The following is a 23,094-nucleotide window of genomic DNA, read 5'->3' as shown; positions in this document are numbered from 1 at the left end:
AGGTATGGATGTAGTCCTTCTGATGAATTACTCAATTGTAGTGTCTGTAAGGTCAAGTAAAATTGTGTTCTCTGTTTACTGTGACATAGCAAACCAGTTGAGGACCCTTATTGCTATCAAAGCGTCCTGGGTCTACAAAAGGGGAAACTATAATAAGCCTTGGGCTCCTCCTTTGTCAGCCAAAGCCAAGAAATCAGCTTTCTCCCAAGCAGGTCACGTGCAAGTGAGGAATCCTTGAAAGTGAATCCACATTGACTGTTTTGGGTGTTTTCCTGAAGGAAAATTCAGTGACTTCCTTGAATGGAAGAATGGAGAAGAATTTGGTCACTGTTGGTCTCCCCCAAGTAGTGATACCATGGCCTACTCCCAAGCCCTATTCTGCCTCACTGCCTCCTGCCCCCATCATGGCAGTTGAAGGCTTTGTGATTTATTTCATATGCAACAATCAGCAAATGGAATAAAGGCACCTAAGGGGGGGTATATATATATATATATATATACACATACATTCCTTGTTTGGAAATGGTAAAAAACAGACATAGCTTTTAAAGGGGAATTAATATTTTCTCTTTCCAGAAAAATTCTGTGCATTGCTCTTAATCAATACAATTAACGTAGCTTTTATCTAAAGTTGGCCTTTTTTTTTTAAAGCTGCCTTTCACTTGGAATCCAAAATCAAAAGGGTCCCCAATTAAGAAAACATTTTCTGTTGTGCTGAATTCATGTTACCGTACTGTGAGCTCTGACATTTTGTTTCTGTGGTAACCAAAATCAGCTGATTAGTTGGCATGGCAACAGAAAAGATGTAATCCCAGCAGACACGCTCTAATCAATGCCCCCAGCACAGATGGTCTCCGGAGGATCAACAAGAAAGAGGCTGGCAGGCATTCAGCGGATCACGTGCTAGCTTGAGACTAGGCCAGGAACAAGAGAACTAAAAAAGAACATTTCTCAAACTAACCGGTAGCTTTTTAACCCTTTTCTTTCTTTGGCTAATTGCGAAGCGATGTTGACCATGCCATTGCACAATACAGTGATTTTCATAGAGCTGTTACGAAAAGAAAATGTGCTTTTCAGGTAGAAGTGTTTACTTAATTTGCTCAGTCTTTATGCATGAAATAATGCTTTCAAATTAACAAGCGCACAAAGCTCATTGTATTTTATGTAGAGATACTCTATCTGTAAATGCATATTGAAATGCATATATATACATATATTAGGGCAATATGATCGTTGATATTATAATAATTTGATTGGAGTTGGGCTAGGAGTAGAAACGTATAAATCCTGGAGGATGATGTTGTAGACAGGCTAAGATAAGAATGATGTCAAAGACATGAATGAGTGTTCATCTAGGAAAAGTGGCTGGGGCATTTCCATGGTACTTTTCTATAGTAATAAATAATTGCATAATAAATAATTGAGACCAGAGAAAGCATAAAGCTGTATTTACAGAGTGATAAGGGTGTTCAGTCCTGGCTGTGATTATTATTTCAGTTTGTAAAATCTACAAGTAACCAGATGTGTACCCCAAAGAGGGCTCCTCTCGGCATCTGCCGGCATCCACACCCTCAAATATAATTCAAGGGTCTTTGATTCTGAAAACCTTGGTGATTGCCCTTCAGATTATTGAGCCTTGTTTTCAATTTGATTCAAAATTGAATACAGAAAAGAAAGGCTTCCTAATGTGTGTCTTAAAACTCTAATTACATATTTATCCATAATCTATAATGTTCCTAGGATCAGGAAATTGCAAAATGCACACTATACTCCTGGGTAATATTAAATATTACTGTTGATTAGGACTGCAGCTGATTTTTGATTCACCAGTTGACCAAATTTTCATAAAAGCAACTCGGAACCACTGGGTCAAATGCTATTGGGGGAATTAGAGTATATTGATAGTCTAAATTAGAACGATGTGATACTGCCTGTACTTAATGTGCTAAATAATTCCATGTACAGCAGCCTCCCCTTTAAAAATAGAGCATCGGCTTCCAGGCTATATTTTTCTTTGTGGTACTGAAAGGTCATTAGCTCACTGTTTCACACTAAATAGTCATATTTTATTACATGAAGATGGCTTATTTTTAATTAACATAAGAACAAAAGAAAAACTGGAAGGATTCCTTGGGTAGTATAATGATCACCAAGGAGCAAAAAAAAAAAAAAGGAATGCTTTAGAATTTTCTAAAAATAAATGTGCATAATTAGCATCTGGACTAAGTCCACATAGCTAAGCTACATTTCCCAGAAAGTGGTATTTTTCATCATGGTATGGAAACATTCATTACAAGAGTTGGGAACGTACTGCCATGGAGGAGAGGGAGTGGTGATCTAAATAACTGAAGCTTGGGGCCGAAAGAACTGAGTTCAAGAGGATGCTCCCACCGTCTTCCTGGTGACCACCTCGGATGCCTGAACAAACCACTCGGCCAGCTGAGAGGGGCGCATCCGCAGATGAGGAAGAGTCAAGAATCAACAGAAGAAAACTTTAGCTTCTTGATTTGAATGAAAAAAAAAAGAGCACTTTATTATTGATTCATCAAAAGAATGGGATTTTTTTCAAATTTAAAACCAGTCCTGAGTGTATGGCACTTTAACCTCAGAGCAACTGACTCTGCTCATTTATGAGATAGCTTTGGCCTGAAAAGAAAGACATTGGAAAAATATGAATGATAGGGCTGCCTTTTATTATGTATTTTACATGCATATAAAATGTTATATGTTTTATTTTAAAGTTATTTATTATAATAAAATTATTATAAAATATTATATTATTTTACTTCCATAAACTATTTTATGTGTTATGAAAGGGCTACCACAAAATGCATTTTTACTTTCCATGGCTGTAGGCTTTGGAAGTAGCTTCTTCATTATAGCTGTTTTATTTAATTCTCATGGATTTCTTTTTTCCCTTAAAGCATAAGAAATTGGTGTGTTTTTCTTGATTACCTAAATATAATGCTAAGTCTAGACAAAAACAAAACAAACAAACAAATAAAACCATAATGAGCTAGCAGAGAAAGCTTTTCTCTGTGGGGCTTTGACTTTGTAACATTCGAAATAGGTTGTATTACCCATCTAACATACAAGATTATGGAAATATTTTACATCTCCAAAATGAAGTGAGGCATGGGCAGATTAAACCATCACCCAGGTGATCATTCCTTTCCACATATCAAAACTCTCTTCCCAGAATACAGCGGGAATGTACTTTGTCCCTGATCAGCAACCTTCCTTTCTGCTCAACCGTTAAAAAGGAAGAAAGAGAAAAACCCAACTCTTATCCTGCATTTAAAAATGTCTATTGACAAAATCAAGATACCATAAGATCGATGACATTTGATGATTTGCTTGGCATTTTAGAACTATTTTCTTTGCCCGTGTGTGTGTGTGTGTGTGTGTGTGTGTGTGTGTGTGTTTTAACATCATGTGAGCACCAGAAAGATTAAACTGTACCAACAAGATAAATGGATACTTTACATGATAAACATTTTATTTCTATTCTTTCAGCAAAATTGAGCACAGGTAACAAACACATCTTCAGTTTGGTAATTTGGGCTTTTTGCAATTAACCCTGATAATTCAACTTCTGAACTATAAAGAGAGGATCATCGTGTGTGTTTTCAAATAAAAGAGATAGGTGCTATCATTAATATTACAAATTAGTTCAAATTGAGTCTTTGTGAAAATGCAATGGGCTAGTGTGCATTAAAACAAATTTCGGTTTGTCAGAATCTCTAGCTAAATATTTGTTCTGAGGAATGTTTCTACTTGGGAGAAGACATAAAGGGATTGTCTGTAGTGTTCCAGAAAGGTCTTTGCCCAGGGGGACGTTCCATCTGTCAACTGTCTGTGGATAGGAAGGGGTCATAGGTGTAGAACGTATAGAAGCCAGGTTGATTCTCTATCTCTTCTCTTTCATTTTACATCCTTCAAGGTCCTTGAATTCTGCCTCAAAGAATGTGTCACTTGCTCCTCCCTCCACAACCCTTCCCCTGTGTTCCTATTCTCTCACAACCAGCCTTTGGCTCTACTGTGCTCACTTGCTCACTGACCAACCAGCACTTCCTAGAATTTGGGGAAACAACCTTTAAACTCTGAATTCCCTAGTTTCACTTATGTTTTTATGTTCCCTAGAGATTACAACTAGTTCAGTTATAGTCAGTTGACTTTTTCCCTGTTTGTTAACATTTGAATTTAGCTTTAAAAAGTGTGTCATTTCAGAAACAAAACACAAATACTGACCACACAGCAATGGGGAAATGTTATTTTAGCTGTAGAAAATTCTTTGTATTACAGTCAAAATTCTAATTTAGCAACTTGGGTTCGACAGACAGCCAATGCTCTCTCCCTCTTAGTTCCGAGGCTCTGTCATATTTGACTTTCAGGTGCTCTCTACCACCTGCACATATCTTAGAAGAGTGTTCACCAAGAGTCTAGCCGTGCCACAAACAAAAGAGATGATCTCATAGTGCTGAAAGCGTCTGAGATGTGAGAAATCAGCTCAAAGTTCCAGAAGAAAACCACAATCATTATCCTTCAATACACCCACAGAGAAACAAGCCATGTTGCTGAGGGTGTCCTGTACCTTGGTAAACATGGGCTTCCCATGCTGGGTGACCATAGCACACTGGTCGCAGTCCACTGTGATGGATGAGTTGTGGTATGACTCTTTCGAGTGTTTGAGGATGTAATACAGGTCAGTCACCCCTCCTTCAAACACAGTGCTAAAGTAACGAGGGATAAGGGTCCTGCCGATAGCTGGGAGAGAAACACAGAGAAATAAACCATTAACACAAATATCCAAAGGTCCCACGCACCCCACATCGTTGCCAGACCTCCAACAGCTACGAATCATTTCAGGAAACCAATCATACCAGGAGACAAATGTCTTTCGTTTATAAACAGCCATGACCCTTCTGGGTTACAGTTAGTAAAACAACATCTCCAACTATTCAGGGAATATTTGTACGTTCATCTCTTCAGATTTTGTGTCCACTGAAAGTTGATCATGTAAGGGTTGATACTTTAAAAATAAGGGGAACAGAATCATTGACTCCTTTGGATCTCATAAGTATCCTCTAAGTGGACATATTTTCTTTTTTTTTTTAAGTTTATTTTATTATTTATTTTTGAGAGAGGGAGAGAGACAGAAAGAGAATCCCAAGAAGGATCTGTGCTGCTAGCACGGAGCCCAATGCGGGGCCCGAACCCACAAACTGTGAGATCATAACCTGAGCTGAAATCAGGAGTTGGGAGTCTTCACTGACTGAGCCACCCAGGTACCCCAAGTGAAAAAAAAACAACAAAAAAACCCCACATTCAACTGACTTGGAATTTTCAATGAGCTGTTTATAGAGCAGTCATCTAATCATATTTGATTCATAATAATGTAAATTTTAATAATGTAATGCTTTTCAGTGTGCAAAGTATTTTGGGGTGTTATTTCATTGGATCTTAAGAACAACCTCAAGACAGTAAGGAACTGGAACTCAAAAGGATTATTATGCAAAAACCAAAAAGGTTATTAGGACTGTATCAGAGTCACATGACTTATAAGTAGATAATTGGGGTCTCTAACTCCAAATCTGCAAACATTTGCTCTTTCCAATACCTTGTCTCCAAATGCTTTAATGAATGGAAATCTTTAAAATGCGATCAGGATCAGAATATACGAAGAGGTCCATACCTATGTAAATACTGATTATTCTATCTGCTTCTGGAGCTGGATAAGATTTCTTTCTAGAACAAAAGACCAATTTTAAGAGAACCTGATACCTTCTACTTGGTCTAAATTGGTCTCTTTGATTGTATGTGTCCTGCCTGTCCTGCCCCATTTTAGTTTGAACGATTGGTAAGTAGCTGGGACTCTCTGATATATGAAGCCTAGAAACACCTAACAAGCCCTTGCTTTAGCAGAGATTTTAAATCCTCTTATGCTGAAAATCCCAACTCATAATATCAGGAATTTTGCCTATGTGCAGATTTTAAGGCAAAGTACTAAAGCACTCTCAAGCGATCCAAGGTTTTTAATAAATCTCTTACATTCACTGTGTAATGCCTTCTGAAAGACAAAAATAATATTTAAGGTAAATAAATTACCAAAGAGAGCTTCAGTATGAAAGATCATGCAATCTTCACTTGAATGTTTTAAAATGTTTAATTTCATTTTCAAAGAATCAATATGAATCCATTCCATATGTATCTATATCTCTTTTGTACATGGATTTGGAAAGAAAAAAAAAAAACTGTAAAAAGAATATCCTGCCAAACTGTGCTCTGAAGTAATCTCTAAAGAATCCTGCTGTGGATGACTAGTCTCTGAATAATTTATATAGTTGTTATTGCTTCATATTTATTGCAGTAAAATCAATCAACAAGTGTGTGCTAAATATTCCAGGATTTTTGGCAATTCCGTTCTAAATAATCCTTACACATACATTTTCCAAATACTGCTTAATCCCTAACAGCGCATGTTCATTTGCTAAATATAAAATTCAAACAAGAGTGATTTCAGTCCATCATGTCTTTAAACATATGCACAGCTGATACCATAAAGAAAACTCCGTTAATGCAAAAAGCCTTATTGTACTTTGCTAAACAGATAAAATTAAGTTAATGCATTTCAAATATTCCGACCTAAAACGAATTTCCATAAAACAGCTCTAGTAATTTGACATTTTGGGATCGGTACTGTGGAGAATAAATACAAACCATAAAAATGTAGATGCAGAGTGAAAATATTTCACGACAATATCAAAGGAATTGTCACACTAAAAAGGTTACTCCAAATAAACACCACTGGAGTAGCCACATTATAGTTTATTCATTATGGATCCTGCACCATTTAATTCCTTTGCAGTGATCTCTGTGATGTATTATCATCATTTTCATTCACAGAAAAAAAAATTGAGCAGGGAAAAAGTTTGTGACTACTTAACTTTAAACCTAAATTTTACTTACCTCTCTAATTCCAGAATACGTACGAACTATATAGTAAATATACTTAGAGGGAAAGGAGCTTTGCTTTATTTAACATTTTCTGGCACTCTCGGAACTGACTGTTAAGGACACCTGAGGTTTGTGTCCGGTCTCCTTTCTTTGTGGGACGGCCCCTACAATTTCCCCCATGGTCTTGTTTGGACCATCGCTCACACAGCTCTATCATCCACTGCGGTAGACTTCTACAGGTGGCCCCGATGAACCACGACAACGACGTTTACATCTTTGTGGATGCAGTCTCCTCTCCTTACCTCTGGCCTGGATTCTGTGATCCACTTTAGTCAGCAGACTGTGGCACAAATAACCTTGTTTCAGTTTGGGGCGAAATCTCACCAAGGCTTAGAAGCTTCCACTTTGTGTGTGGGTGGGAAGTCAGTGGCTATGTACAAAGTTTACTCTAAGGCAGCCATACTTTGAGAAGCCCAACCATTTGGAACAGTCACAGGAAGAACCGACACCCCCAGCCGAGCCCCCAGCAAATCAGCCAGCATCGACCTGCATGAGGGAGGCTATCCTGGGAGTGAATCCTAGAGCTCCAATTAGCTGCCTCGAGCCGGTGTCACATAGAGCGGACAGGAGCTGTCCTCCATATGCTCTGCCCAGATCGCAGAATCATGAGTAAATAAAATAAATGGTTGTCCTTTTAGCCAATAAATGTTTCACGTAACAGTGGATAATCTTAACACCCTTTCAACTAACTTCCTAGGCTACAATGACGAGCAAATCAGAATCCTTCTCTGAAAGATAGAGAGGGCAGTCTTGCTCCTAAAAATGTGAATTATAGAAAAACAGAAGCTTGCATGGAGAGGAAAGCAGATTAGAGAGACAGAGAGTCTTTGTAGACTGACCCGGGACCTCATTATAGTTAGGACTGAAAGCCAGCCCCGTCCCTGGGAGGTCCCGCTTCTGTGAGATCTGCACCCTGCTTCTTCTGCTGATGTCAGTTTGTGTTTGCTTTTTGTCATTTATAAACAGAGGAATCCTCATAAATGCTGTCCTACTCTAGCATGGATAGGGTAACGAACACTAATGTGAAAATAGAAAGGAAGTGAATGAGAAAAATTCACTACGAGAGGGAGCGGAGTCTTTTTGTGCGACATCTTGTGTTAGTAGCTGATGAGGATACACAAGCTGTGTCAGAGACCGTATTCGTCTTTCTGTTGCTGCATAACAAATCACTGTACACTCAGTGGTGTAAACTCTCTCTATGGATTATCTCATCGTTCCTGATATTCTGACCTGGGTCTTGCTGGGCTAAAATCAGGGTGTCAGTAGAGTTGTGTTTCTTCCTAGAGGCTCTAGGAAAGAATCTGTTCTTGCTTTTTCCCACATCTAGAGGCTACCTGCTTTCCTTGGCTACGTCCCCTTCCTACATCATCCAAGCCAGCAATAGTGGTTTGAGTCTTCCTTGTCTGCCTCCCCCTTCTGCTTTTGAGGACCCTTGTGATTGCATTGGACCCACCCAAATAATCCAGGATAATCTACCATCACAAAGCGACATATTCTCAGGTACCAGGGATTAGAACCGGACATCTTTGGGTGCCATTGTTCCACAGAGGCTATCTTTGTTAAAGAGTTTTTGTTGTACAAGAGAGTACACTACAAAATATCACGCACACACACACACACATACACACACACACACGACAAGCAATATATAGATAATGTGCAGTGAATGGGACAAATAACCAGAAAAAAAACCACTTGTGCTTAAGGAAATCACTCTATAACTCATTCATAGACTTCTTTTATAAACATTCACTGAGCCCATAGTAGGTGTAAGGTTCCTTGGTAGGAGCTGGACACACAAAAAGAGATTTTTGTCCTTGTCCTTCAAACTCAGTTGTAGCAAGAAAGTTAACAAATATGTAAGTATTTATAATACAATGTGATAATAGATTAAAAAAATGGACTTGTGATTTTGAACTCTTTGCCAATTTCTTCTGAATCCTGATTTCAATGTACAATTTTATTATATCTGAAGCGCTGAAAAGATGAAAATGTCCTTTTAATTTAGTAAATTGTGCAACCACACTGCACACCCTCATATAAATTGCTTGAAATCAGTGAACATTTCAGAGTCAAATTTGGTGGTCTCCTAACTCCTCAGGTACACCAGTTCTGAATCGATTTAAGTTTTATACTGTCATGTTCATAGGCTTCACTTACACTTTACATTTATATTTTAATCCTTGGAATTAAAAACCATTTCAATAACGATACACCTAAATCTACATCGTGCTCCCATGAAAAGGATTGCATCTTTCAAATATTCTTGAATAGATAGTAAGACTATAGTAGATTCTAAAAGAAATTCCATTGTTCTTATACATTTAGGTCAAAGTTCCAGAAGCTGGGAAGGGGAAGTGAACATGATAGCACAGGGAGATTTTCTGTGGGTGAAATACAGGGAGATGGAATACAGTATGTATTATTTATCTATGTACTTATGAAAGACAAGAAAATGACAGATTAAATTATTCAGGAGCCTGAAATGTGTATAATGTCTAAATAACACTCTACATTGCAGGTAAACATTTAGAAATAGCTAAAAATATACTCCTAGGTAATTTAGATGCTGAGCTCTGAATTCCAGTTCCTTGGGAGGTTTTTGTTGTCATTCTGTTTTGTTCCCAACCATTGACTCCCACTCTCCAGAAGTTCTTGCCATTGGAGTTGGGAGGCTGACGGTGTTGTGGAGCATTATCTAGCTCCCATCTTTTCTTGTAGGTGTTACTTATAGGACGATATCTACACCTGTAGATATTAGCGATTTTTTCCCCATTTAGAAACCAAATGGTACACACTGGGAACTCTTAATCACTGAGAAGCTATAAACTACCGTGCATCTGTTGTTTTGAGCATTCCGTCTCTGTTAATCATAAGGAAATACTTTTTAAAACTCAAGCATGTGTGTAAGTAGTTCACATGAAAGAAATTCTGAGTAGAAAATAATTGTATGGGAAAATGTTCGAACTGGCAATCAAAATACAAAATAAGGTAATAACGACAAAAACATAAACCTGGCGAGGTTGTGGTAAAACAGACACACCTAAACACTTCTGGGCGATTCAACGTAGCAATTACTCCTCATCTTGAGAATCTCTAGTTCTCTAACAGCTTATTAGGTGTAAATACTCTTGCCCAACTGCAGTTCTAACGTGCAGCTCTTACGTGCTCTGAAGTTCTCCAAGTCCTCTGAGAAAATACTGTCTAATGTTATGACTTTTTGCTTTGGGGTGATGATTTACTATTCTAAATGCCTATATTTTCTAACTTTCAAAGACAATTCACTTCAAAAAAAATGAAAAGGGTTGAGAACCCTAATTAAAATGTGGAATAAAAGGATATATTAGTATTGGTACCACTTAACACTTGGCAATTACTTAACTAATGATTTTTCTCCTGGCTGGAAAGAGAAAACCATATAACCACATATTTGTGTTTTCAATTAGGCAAAATTAATTATAATAAAATCATCAATTACTACGGTTTAAAAAAAAACCCTTTTTTTGGTAGAATGATAAGGACACATTGGTTGTCTGAATCTGGGTAGTTTTATACAGTTGTTCTAAGGCTGTAGTACCTCAGAAATCCACATCAAAATTCTACTACTGAGATAAATAATAAACACAAAGATTCATTCAACTTGAACTTATCAGTATTCAGAAATAAGTGAATGCATTATTCTAACATGTAAATGGAGATGCTCTTCTTAGCGAAATAAACAATACTGGTGATTTCGTCTATGGTAAATAACATAAATAGCCAAAACAAAGGACATAACATATGCTTAAAATTAAAGGGGGGTGATAGAGGTTCAAAGCAAATTCCTTCGTCTTGAAAGGAAAGCAGGTCAAACGAACTTTACTTTCATAAATTGGCATTTGGAATCTTTTATTAGCATATCTTTTAATTCCAACACCTTTTACTTCTTTTCTCAATCACACCAATTTGATTTCAATATCTTCTTTCTGATCACCTCTCTTACTATTCCAAAGATTCATTCATTTAATATATGCTTATGAAGCACCAATTACGGGCCAGATATTGTTCTCGGTGCTGGACATAAACAGCAGAAAAGTGGAGAGGTAGATGAACTTGGTGGAGAGGGAGGGCAAGCTGGTTTAGACTGGATGGCCTAGAAGGCGGCAGTGAGAAGGTGATAACGGAGCTGATTCCTGATTGCACAGGGCCATAAGATCTGGGAATGAAGAGGTCCAGGCCCCGGCACCGGCAAGGGCAAAAGCCCCAGGACAGGAATGAGTTTGGGTTCAATGAGCTTGGTGTACCACAGTATCGGAAAGAAGGCAGTTTGGCAGGTGCACAGTCGAGGAGAATGAGATGAGCTCAGAAAAAAAGAGGCGGGACCAGATTATGTGGGGCTATCTAGACCATGGCAAATGGCTTGCAATGTATTCTTAGTGCAAAGAGACCTCACTGGAAAATTTTAGCCAAGGATAAGATCTGATGAACATACTCTATTCTTCTTACATGCGTTATTCATCTGCCAACAAAATCCCAAAACTCCGCAAAAAATATTTGATCCTCCCAGAAATCTAATAGGCATTTTTTCTTCCATTTTCTACTCACGAAACAGTTAATAACTTGACTAAGGCTTTACCCACACCACCTTGCGTTAGTTGCTGGAGAGACAAGGATGACCACAGTAGATCCCATCTTGCTCTTGGGGAGCTTCTGATCAAGCAATTCTTAAAGCTATTAATTCACTAATTAAGGACAAGTGAGATGTGTGTCATGGCTCTCTCTTGTTCTGCACTGTTTATCCCATACTTGACACACAATTAGGATCTATCACATATCTGCTGAATGAGTTGATGCGATCCACGAATGGATTTATGGGTTTCAAGTTGTAGAAACTCACATGTAAGTCTGTCTCATTTCATCTCATTTAACTCAACAAACACTCTGGCATATTCAGGTAATACTGGTTTCTGATTCTGTTAGCTATATCACGGGGTATTTCTCTCAGATGTGTGCCTTTCATTGTGGGCAAAATTCTTTTACCCCTTTATCCAAGGTACTGACAATAACATAGTGCAGAATGGTCCACAGCCATGGCTGGACTTCCTACCATGAGCCAATATCCTTTGGGTATGAATTCAAAATCCTTTACTGACTCACAGAATAAGGCCATGCTCTACTTACTGATGCCTTAGGGACCTGGTGCAGGGTCATTAAGGTGTTAGAGAAAGACCTAAGCTGCAGGATGAATTGATATCAATTAGGCATAGGGGGCCAAGGGAACAGCATGTGTTAGGGAGCACGGTGCATTTCCCATGATTTGGGCTGCTGCCTAGACCAGACATTATATATTTATACCTTAGAGGGTCTTGTCTGGATGAACTATTCTATTACATAGATTTGTCTCACTAACTTCCTGTGACAATACCTTATTCTATTACTTATCCAAAGTTTATCATGCAGTTTACATCTGATAGATTTGTTTCTGCCCTCTGCATTATTTTTATTTCAACACTTTCATAACTATGTTCTCTTCTTCAAGATGGGCCTTATGATAATTTTGAAAGCTTCCTTTCTCCTCCCACCCAAAGTTGGAAGGAGGTTAATTTAAATTAAATTTGATTTACTAAGAAAGATTGACATCTCTAAAATAACCAGTCTTCCCATACAGGAACATGAAATGTTTATCCATTTGTACAAATCCGTACTGCTATCACAAAATGATTCTGTTGTTTTTCTGTAGTTTCTTAATATATAAATAGCTAAGATTTCTTGTTAAGAGAGTTGTTAAATATTTTAGTTATGTTGATGGTTAATATAGTTCTTTCATTATATTTCTATTTGGAACACAAGACACCTAATTGAATGCTCTTATCAATTTTAATAGGTTTTTGGAAGATTTGTTTTGAGTTTTCTAGGTGAAGAAATTGATCATTCCCAAATATTGATAGTTTGGTTCCTTTCTTTCTTTCCAATATATTTATAGAATTACTTCCTCATCTTATTGCAATGTTTAGAAGAGAACTTCTAGGAAAATGTATTAAATAATGAGGGAAGTAATAGGCTTTCTTTCTTTTTTCCCCCTGAATTTTTCAGGGAGCGCCTCTAGGATTAGGGGAAGTGCTGTATGTTGATCTGAAATCAGATCACATTACTTATAATGGGAAGAAAATCAAATTATTCTTCTAATTTTTGTTTTAATGATTTTCTTCTTTTTTATACTGATGGATGTTTAATTTGATCAAATGACTTCTTGGTTACTATTGAATTGGTTGTCTAATTTACCTTAGAAAGCTATCTATTAAGATATTTTCAAATATTGAATAATGTTTTTACTCAGGATAAACCTTGCTGTCTCGTGCACACACACACACACACACACACACACACACATTTTTGTACAAATTTTTGCATAAATTCAACTTACAATTCACTGATTCCTTTAACAAATATCCAGGCAAGTGGTGCCTTATATAACGCACTATCCTACGTACTAGATTAGAATGTTAGAGCCAGAAAAGATCTCAAGTTTAGTTCAGTGATTCCCAGTAGCATTTTCTAATTCTAATGGACTTCTGGAGATTTTATTTTTATTTTTTAAAATGTTTTTTAAATTTTACTTTTGAGAGAGAGAGACAGAGACAGAGCACAAGCAGGGGAGGCGCAGAGAGAGAGAGAGGAAGACACAGAATCTGAAGCAGGCTGCAGCCTCTGAGCCGTCAGCACAGAGCCTGATGCAGGGCTTGAACTCATGAACTGCAAGATCATGACCTGAGCTAAAGTTGGATGCTTAACCGACTGAGCCACCCAGGTACCCCAAGGGCTTCTGGAGATTTAAAAATGTACCCCTCGATAGTTCCATGCTTCCAAAATGCCATTAAAACCAAGACTATGTTTAGCACGTTTCTCTGATTTGAGTAGGAATGAACTCAAATTATGGCGATACTGATTAGCTCCTGACGAGTGATTATGAATAGTGCTTAACATATGTGGAAAAAACACAATACAAAATACTAATAATTATTTAATAAATGTAATTATGTTATCCATGATTATATTCCACACCATCATTTTACTGCAGAAGAACGTAACAGCTAGAGAAGTAAAACTGCATTAGCTACCTGGAGCCAATGTGGGATAAAGTAGAATGCTTGTTGTTTTTAATCAACCAGGATTGGTTTATTTTTATACCTAAATTTGATTTTTATTAATTTTTAATAAATCACTGTTTATTATATCTGATTTCTTTTTGTAAGCGTAGAGCCAGACCTCACTTTCTAACTCGAAAATATATTTCACCTTGCCAGCTGGGTGCTGCCACATCATGGAGCTGTCACCAGTGTCCACTGGGCATTTCCATTGTTTTCATTTTTTTCCACCAAGTAGACACCCAGAAGAGAAATTCAACTTCCAGACATGGCAAGTAAAATCCTTCTGTGTAACTGGCACACTGTTCCCTACCTCTGATGACCAAATCCTGAAGACCTGGCAACGATTCCATGGACCCTCGTGGATAGAAGAGCCAGGAGATGGGAGGAGTATGGATCCCTGAATTGCTAAGGACCAGCTGCCACCTATTGGGAAAACCCACTTGAACTTTGGAGCAAAAAAGGCTTTTCTATTGCGTTAAGCCACTGAAATTTCAAGATATGTTTGTCTAAGCAGCTAGGGTTAACTAATACAATTACTATAGTTCTAATGTTTCCATGACCCTTGATGGACCCTTGTATCCATCAAGGCGAGTGACTTCACCCCTCCCTTTGTTATCAAAGAGGAAAAAGGAAACTGAAAGAGGAAAAAATATATATCTATTTAAATTTAACTAGTTACCAGTAATCACCCTTCCCAGTGCTGTGACAAATTTACTCCTTACTAGTCCTGATAGTAGGAGTACGTGTTTCACTCACAACTTCACCAGCACTGAATATTGTCAAGGTGTACATTTTTTTTGCCATTCAGATCACAAAGTGTGTCCCTTACAGAGGGACGGTGGCAGTCGTCTAGTCCTCAAAGCCTTCTCTACATGTAGATGATGAAATTAAGTAGTTACTCCAGCTCAGGTGGTTATTGCTGTGAATGAATCATCCACATTTAATGTTTTCAGATGATTTGCAGGATTTTTTTTTTTTTAATTTTTCACACCAAACCCATTCACTTGGCTCAAGGGAAAAAAAGGCCCCAGGAAAAGAAGTGAGAAAATGACATTCCTTGTTTTTTCAAAGGTGCCAAACTTCAAGAATTCTTACGAAATTATTTCAATATGATTTATTGGGCCATCTCAAACTCAAACCCATGGGGACACCACAAGTCATTCAATTTTATGCTTTAATATCAGCACAATTCAATGGGGTTAGAGAAATGTTGCCAGAGAAACAGACAAATGTGTGTGATTCCAAACTTAATAGAAAGCAGGGCTTGGCAACCTTCAGCAATGAATGCCAAGAGACGATTTCCTCCCTGCAGAGAGGTGCAGACTTGGGTAAGGGGCCTTCCCTCCAGGCTGGATATTATACAAGACATTCCCTCTAAGGTGCTAAGTGGTCACTAAAATAGAAGCTAATAAAATTTGACCTTTTAAAGTGGATTTTGAAGTCAAAGGAAAGGTTTGTAGAATTAAAATAACAAAGGGGCTGTTTCCGCCCACCTTTCTATTGACTCCACTGCAGTCCCATCCATTTCTAGTGTTTCCTTGCCAAGCTCCTCCCAAGTTTTGCCCCAGAAGCATCCTCCGCCTCAGGGTCCTAGATCCTCCTCTTTCGCTTCATCCCAGGTGTGAAGCATCCTTATACCTACCTACAGCACCACAACCTCTGGTTGAGCAAGATTACAAACTTGGGTGCTGCAGTGAAACTTCCGGATGCACATACCGGCTGGGCCATTTAGTCATTAGGTGGACGCGGACAGATGACTTATGCTTTTGACACCCCAGTGTCTTCCTTGGTCAAACAGGAATAGAATACTCACTAATTCGGCGAGCAGCTACAGGTATTAACATCACTGCACGTGTAAAGAGCTGAGTACGGAATCCCACTCCGCTAAGCATGAGTCAAAGTCATTACCCCCTGAACACTCGTCTCCGCACAGTCCGTGAGACTTACCTTACTGCACTGTAATCGCCATTTTATTGTCTTTCCTTCAGCGACTGTAGTTCCCCGAAGGCAGGGAACATTCCCTGATCATTTCAGGACCACGGCACATTCATGATGTAAACAGCTACTTAAGAGATATTTGGCACAGGATGAACGCGGACTTGGCATGTCTATGGAGACAGTCGGCCAAGCTCAAGCTGGTTATGCGCACATGCAGGTTCCTGACAGAGGCACAGCCACTTCCAGGCTTTCGGGCAGAGAATCAAAATCACAGGGAGAAAATAAGTTTTTAGGGGCCCGTATCTGGAATTTTCACGTCTGAATGCTCTAGTCGTGATAATTAAGGATTAGAGACTAATCATTTTGAAAGATTCATTTTGGGGATTAAGGGTAATTTTGAATTTTGCAGGTAAGAAAAACGTCCCATGTGAGGAGACTCCTTAGTTACAATGGGCTTCTCTCTTATTTTATTTTTGTACAATTCATGCACATTTGAAGTTCATAAAAGAAAAAAAAAGATGCTTCTTTAAAAAGAAAACACAAGAGGGGCACCTGGGTGGCTCGGTCAGTGAAGCAGCCAACTCTTGTTTTCTGGTCAGGTCATGATCTCATGGTTTGTGAGTTCGAGCCCCGTGTCAGGGTCTGCACTCACTGCATGGAGACTGCTTCAGGTCCTCTGTCTCCCTCTTTCTGACCCTCTCCTTCTTGCACTTTCTCTCTCTCTCTCAAAAATAAATAAATGTTAAAAAAAAAAGAATTAAAAAAGAAAAAGAAAACAAAAGAAAAAAGAGAGAGAAAGAAACAGAAAGAGAGAGAGGAAGAAAGAAAAAAGAGACAGAGGAAGAAAGAAAAGAAAGAAAGAAAGAAAGAAAGAGAAAAGAACAAAAACGAAAGAAAGAAAGAGAAAGAAAGAAATCCGCCATTTGCACGCCAAGTCAGCATTCCAGGGGCACTTTACAGGGAAGTAAAAATCCTTGGAAACGAGAAGTAGTCAAGGAGGGTCAGCTTCGCATTCCACACAAGTCCACTGGGGGCTGTGCCTCTGACCCTTAGATTGTGTCTACAAGAAAAGGAACAACCATTCTGACAGTGAATTAAATGTTGCAGAGTCTTTCTGACAGCAGGACGTAAGGGCCAAAATGCACCCACCCAAGTTTGATAAAACCGCATGGGCGCCAGCTGTTGGAGTCTCACACGCTGCGTGCAGACTTTCAGAAAGACTGGAGGATTCAGGCCAGAGGAGGAAGCCTCTGGGCATTCTGTGGGTTCCGCAATGGGTCCGGTTTGTCTGAGCCTTGGTACCAGCGTAGTTACCAGGGCTCGCACCCACCTGTAACGTTCCTCGGGGGCCAAACAGCATGAAGAACTCCCATCACAAGCCACCGCTCCGTGACAGTCCCTTCCCTGAAACTGGCCTGTTCCTCTCCAGTGAGGGGACTGTGGTCCCATTCCCCAGTATGAAATGACACTCCTGGCCTCTGTCTGCACGCCATTGCCTTTGGGAGGAGAGGTAATTCTCTCCTTACGCGATGGATCACGTGCGCCCGAAGCAGGGCTCCCGCATCTCCGTGTGCAGGGCTATGGCTTCTCGCTGGCTCCCACCTTCCTCCTCTGTCACTATTAAGAACTGATAAAAAAAAAAAAAAAAAAAAGTCCAGGGACCCTTCTGGCCCTGCTCCTCCTAGGCCTCACCAGTCCTGATCTCCTCCCTGGAGAGGGCGGCAGGGTCAGAGTGTGGAACTAGAGCCCCCCTGCCTGGACTTGAATCCCAGCTCTACCCCAAAGCAGCTGTGTGACTTTGGGCAAGTTACTTAATGACTCTGTTCTCAGGTCTCTCAAGTGTCAAAGGGGGATAAGAACAGTGCCAGCCTCCCAGGGGTGTCATACAGAGCACATAGAAACATTTACAAAATACTCTCGTTTCCAGCCTGACTCTATCCCCCCTACCCTAATTAATTTTTCTTCATAATGTTCATCACTACTCATACAAGGTTATTTTGTTATGTTACCTCCTCCTTCGCAAGAATATAAGCTCAAAGAAGGGAAGAATTGTACCTGTTTGCATCTGGCTACATTCTCAGCACGGAAAGCAACGTGGACCACATAGTAGGCACTTAGCAAATATTTACTGACTGGCTGGACTATGTACGCCACTGAGAGCCGTCGTTTTATTATATTATCCTCATTATTATTATTATTACCAGCTTGTCATGAGAATTAAATAGCATGGAAAATACCTGAGTATTGTGTGTGTGTCTGTGCTCAACATACAGTGAAAAAAACTCTAGAAAGAGAGGAAGAAAGGTTGGGAGACGGAAAGCGAGAATGGACGGAAGGAAAGAAGGGTAGGCATGTTCCCACACAGACGTGCAGAAGAACCAACCCCGTGTGTGGGAGGCGCTGAGGGAAGACGGTGGTCAGTCCTAGGAAGCGGGAGCCACGTAAATGCTTGGCCAGGCTCCCGTGGGGGAGTGAAGCTTGGGAATCAGGAAGACGAGGCCACCAGAAAGTTTGGTGGAGGGACCAGACTTTCTGGTGGCCTCGTCTTCCTGACTAGGGCTAGGAAATTTCCCAGGGCTAGGAAATCAGGGAGACAGACCTCGCTGCCTGCTCAAGTGAAAGGTCCCCAGACTTTCCTGTAAAGTCAGCTGGCTCTGCTCTCTTCCACTCTCTTACTCACGAGGTGGCCAGAGAGAAATCAGCCTGGCACTGTGCAAAAAACATGGGCTCTGGAATCAGACAAACGGGACCGAAATCCCACTTCTGTTGCTACAGGGAGCCATGGTTGAGGATAGTTGACAAAAATGAATCCACTCGTCCTTTTTATCTGCAACCTCCCACCTACAGCCCCATATAAATATACATGTGGCATGTACCTAGCTGGCTGGTCACATGCTAGTTCCGTGGGTATGATTTTGTTTCTAGATGACCTTGATGATTCACTGACATAGAAAAAGTACATTGAGTGTCTAGCCAAGCTCCCAGGGCACAGCCGTGTTCAACAGATCTTACCAGCTAGGGAGGCACAGTTAGGGCCTTTGCATACAGCAAGTATTCAATAACTGCTCACGGAAGAGGAGAAGAAAGGTTAAAATACAGACACAACATAAAGGATCATATAAATCTTGTCTACATCCCGCCATCTACACATAAAAAAAAAGGGAATTCTAAGCGTTTTCCAAAAGGAATTTGAATGATGCTTGTTAGAAGATTTACAGATGTCAGCACATGGTCCCCACATCATGCTTTCTCCCTTTCTTGCAAACCCAGGACTAATTTCATGGACTCATCCACAGTTCCTAACTTGTCCAAGATTCTAAAGACTTAAAACAGCAGGGCAGGTTAACCTAGGTGCATTTCTCCTGCCTTTCTCTCATTATTTTCTCAAACCTTTGGAGTTTGTACGTGTTCTTTTTGTTTGCATTTGAATGACTTCTAGTATGTCCCTTGCTACTAGAACATGTCTTCAAAAATTTTCCCCCTCCATCTCACCCTCCCTCCGCCCCCTCCCCCCTTCTCTTTTCCTTACCCCCAAGGCTTTTGTTGTCAGAAATTCACCCCCTCCTCAGAGGGAACATTTTAGCAGCATGGGTTTATGGCTACCGTAAAGAAGAAAGTTTGAAAGGCAAAGCCGGAGACGTGATCCCCAGCTTTATAACAAACTCCTGTCAAAACATAACAAACCACAGCCAGACATGAGCCGCAGTAACAGAATGCAAGACCATAAAGATGATGGAGATCAGACGGGACAGGCACTTTATAGAAACAAACACCTTCCTTGCAAACAGATAGAGCGAGCCTAGCACTGAAAACCCTTTCTGAGGACAAAAAAAATGGTCGGAAGAAATAAGGACAAAAACATAAAATTCAAATGACAACTCAGCCCAAGGAGATAAACCCAAGGCAGACAAAGAATCCAATTTTACTAAATCAAGCCGACATCGCCTCCTGACTTTAATTGACCTCAGTAAGCTGGATCCTGAACAAACATAAAATTAAGAAGCGGGTAGAAATCCAGTGGAGAAATGGACCATCAGTTTGGAGGTGTTTGAAATTTCACTCTCTCAGGATATTCTTGGTTCTGTATAGGAGATGTGACATCATCCATTTCACTGGTGGTAGCCATAGTGCTTGGAATGAGGTCAGAGATTCAGTGCCTAAGAGCACCACACAGAAGCTTCCAGATCTGAGGTCTGGATTCTGCAAACTGCCCAAACAACAGTTGAGGTTTCGATGGTGTTGTCACTATTGGAAAGAAGTAAGCGCAAGAAGAGGACATGAAACAAATGTATGTAGCTTACCAGGATGCCAAGGAAAACCTGGTCTTCTATTACATTGGAAACATTACAAATGGAGGAAGCAGCACACTGGTCTCTATTTACTGGAATCCCTTAGTGACTAAGCGTCGTATGTTTTGAAAAATCTGTCCATAGTCTCTCTGGCATTCCTCTGCTGGGCATTCTTTCTGAGTCTTCTTCCTTCCTTTATGTCTTTCTGGATACTTCTTTTCTTCAGCTCCCAACTTGGGGACTCTTTCCTCCAGGGCCCCCTCTCTGATTTCCACAGGCCATACTGGCTAGGTATATCTCCTGCAAATTCCATTGACAACCTACGCTTCTCTGTTACAGGTTTATCACATGCCAGTGGCTCTCAAACAAACTCTACCTGGGGAGCATCTTGGGCTAAAGATCCCCAGGTCTTCCTCTCAAAGGCATCTTCGTCAGTAGGACTGGGATCGGGCCATGGTCAGGAATTTGTACCAAGTGTCCCGGGTGCTTTAGATTCCAGCTATCCCCAGACCACATTCAGAGACACTCTACCTGATTTGAATTGTCTCTTTGTTCTCTTAGTATGTAGGTTCCATAAGAACAGATGCCACATGTGCCACATTTTACAGTTGTATCCATAAGACTTGCTCGAGCACCCAGCGTATATGTATGAGTGCATATGGTATGCGCATATATGTGCGCGTAAATGTTCGTATCTGTATACATGTAGATGCACACGTGTACACATCCATAGAGCTGAGTGAATGTGACATGAAGTTGTGTTTGGTATGTTACAGTTCGCCCTGTTCAACAGGGATTAAAATGACCATGGCATCAAGTACTGGGTATGGTCTCTCATAGCCTCCAGTTATCACGGATTCCTCCATGATGGGTTGTCAAGAGAATGGATGCGGTTCTCAGAAAACAAAACAAAAGCAAAAACTCCCACTTACTGTTACTATTAGGTAACATGCTGGCCACCTCCATGCTGCCAGAAAGTCTGCATCGTTTACCCTGCTGATTACTCCAGGGCACAGACCTTGACCAAGGGAACGCGGTACCTCCGAGTGGGAGCCTCCCCTAAGGGCACTTGTACGGAGAGGGCAGATATTTCCATTTCAAACAACCCCGACTGCGGTGAGCCCACATGGCAAGATAATTGTGGGAAACAGATCTGAAAGGTGAAGTCTCTTTTCTAACATCCCCAAACTGTTCTATTTCTGAGACTACCCACACTTCACTTAACATGTGAAAATACAATTGAGTGCTGAGCTTTACCCAAGGTTCATTATAGTGGGGACTTTGCATGATGAATTTGTTGGAGTTGAGGGATTTGCAGTAATCCAAGAAGGTAATTCCCAGAGCCACCAGGCCATTGTGAGCATGTATGAATTGATAACCAGGGTGATCATTCGTGCAATTTCAGGCTGTGGAGATACGAACAATATCTCACTAGTGGATAATATCAGTTGTCAAGCATATGTTTTATAACCCCCAAAACTCCCTCTTGTTTTTGCAAGCTGCTGGTGGATAGCTTTGATTTTTTTTTTTTTTCTGGCTGCATAAAACTTTGGGAAGATATTCTTCTTTTTTTTTTTTCCCTCCTTCTCCCAGGGAAGTTAATAGTAGAGAAATTTAAGAAGAAAAAAACATCAAAATAGTAGATAAAAATATTATGAATAACCATCTTATCAGCACGTTAAATACCATTGAAAGGATTTTAAATGCACATTTTAATATCTACAGCCAATGCGGGGAAGACCTTCTCTGTGTCAGATGTACCGCTGTCTCTTCCTGCGGAATGTTCAGGGATGGGATGTGATCGTCTGCTACATCTCTCCAGGTCCTGATTGTCCAAAAGTTCCATGAGGGAAGGGAGAATATCTATCTCAATCATCCCTACATCTTCAATGTCCAAAACAGTGCTTGCCACAATAGCCATATAGTTAATGTGTTCATTCATCACATTGGGTCTCCAACAGTCAGAAGACAGGGCTGATTAGGTAGATAGGATCCAGGAAAAGGGATGAGCCTATAGGTGGAAGGTGTAGGCAAGAGAAATCAGATGAGAAGGCAGTAATTTCTGAAATGTAAAAATTAAGAGATTTAGGCCACTTAGAACAGGCTAAAATAAAACACGAAGAACACAAACAGGGAATAGGTAAGAAGTGGGTTCCAAATCAACAGAGAACTGGGTGCCAGAGAAAGTTTTTTTCAGACTCTTAGGGTTCTTTGTTATGAATGAATCTCCATGAGGTGACACTTCCCATCTCTCTCTGCCTTTTCATTCATTCCACCTGGGGGAAGCAGGGAAGCGAAAATCTTAGTGTTTCAAGTTCAAAAGGAGAAAATGGGCATGTGTAATCCAGCCCTTTCCTCTTCCTTTTCTTGTAGACAGGCCCTACAGGGTATGTGTGTTCTGTTCACCTTCCCCAGGGCAGACTCTGTCCTGAACAATGAGAAAGTGACACTGATGACTAGGTATGGGGGTCTACATGTTTTTGGATTTAATATTAGGAAAGCTATGTATAGCTATAGATATAAGCCATGTTCACAAATAACTGTTTGTGGCAGAATTATGGATGGTGTGTATTACATGTGCCATTTCTTTTGTCTTAGTTCCCAGTTGGTTCAGATCAGATCCCAGTTGGTTCAAAAACTGTGTCATTTAGTGTACTCTCAAATCACACAAACAGTTGGAAGGTAGCAAACAAATTCCAACTCAATTCAATTTCCCAAATGTT

At 40.0% G+C, this 23,094-nt stretch overlaps 1 protein-coding gene across 12 annotated transcripts in view; it reads right to left on the bottom strand.

The window, feature by feature from the left end:
• The window catches only part of LDB2 (LIM domain binding 2), a 402,888-nt gene that overhangs the window by 80,118 nt on the left and 299,676 nt on the right, over window positions 1-23,094 (bottom strand). For all 12 annotated transcript variants that reach the window (XM_042984885.1, XM_042984884.1, XM_042984886.1 and 9 more), the window contains one exon: window positions 4,595-4,767. In XM_042984885.1, the coding sequence (XP_042840819.1) occupies window positions 4,595-4,767 (173 nt within the window). The remainder of the gene's footprint in view (window positions 1-4,594; window positions 4,768-23,094) is intronic.

This window comes from Panthera tigris, chromosome B1 (genome assembly GCF_018350195.1).
Source record: "Panthera tigris isolate Pti1 chromosome B1, P.tigris_Pti1_mat1.1, whole genome shotgun sequence".
Taxonomy (NCBI): Eukaryota; Metazoa; Chordata; class Mammalia; order Carnivora; family Felidae; genus Panthera; species Panthera tigris.
Note: the sequence above shows the minus strand (reverse complement) of the source record. Positions and strands in the feature narration are given on the sequence as shown.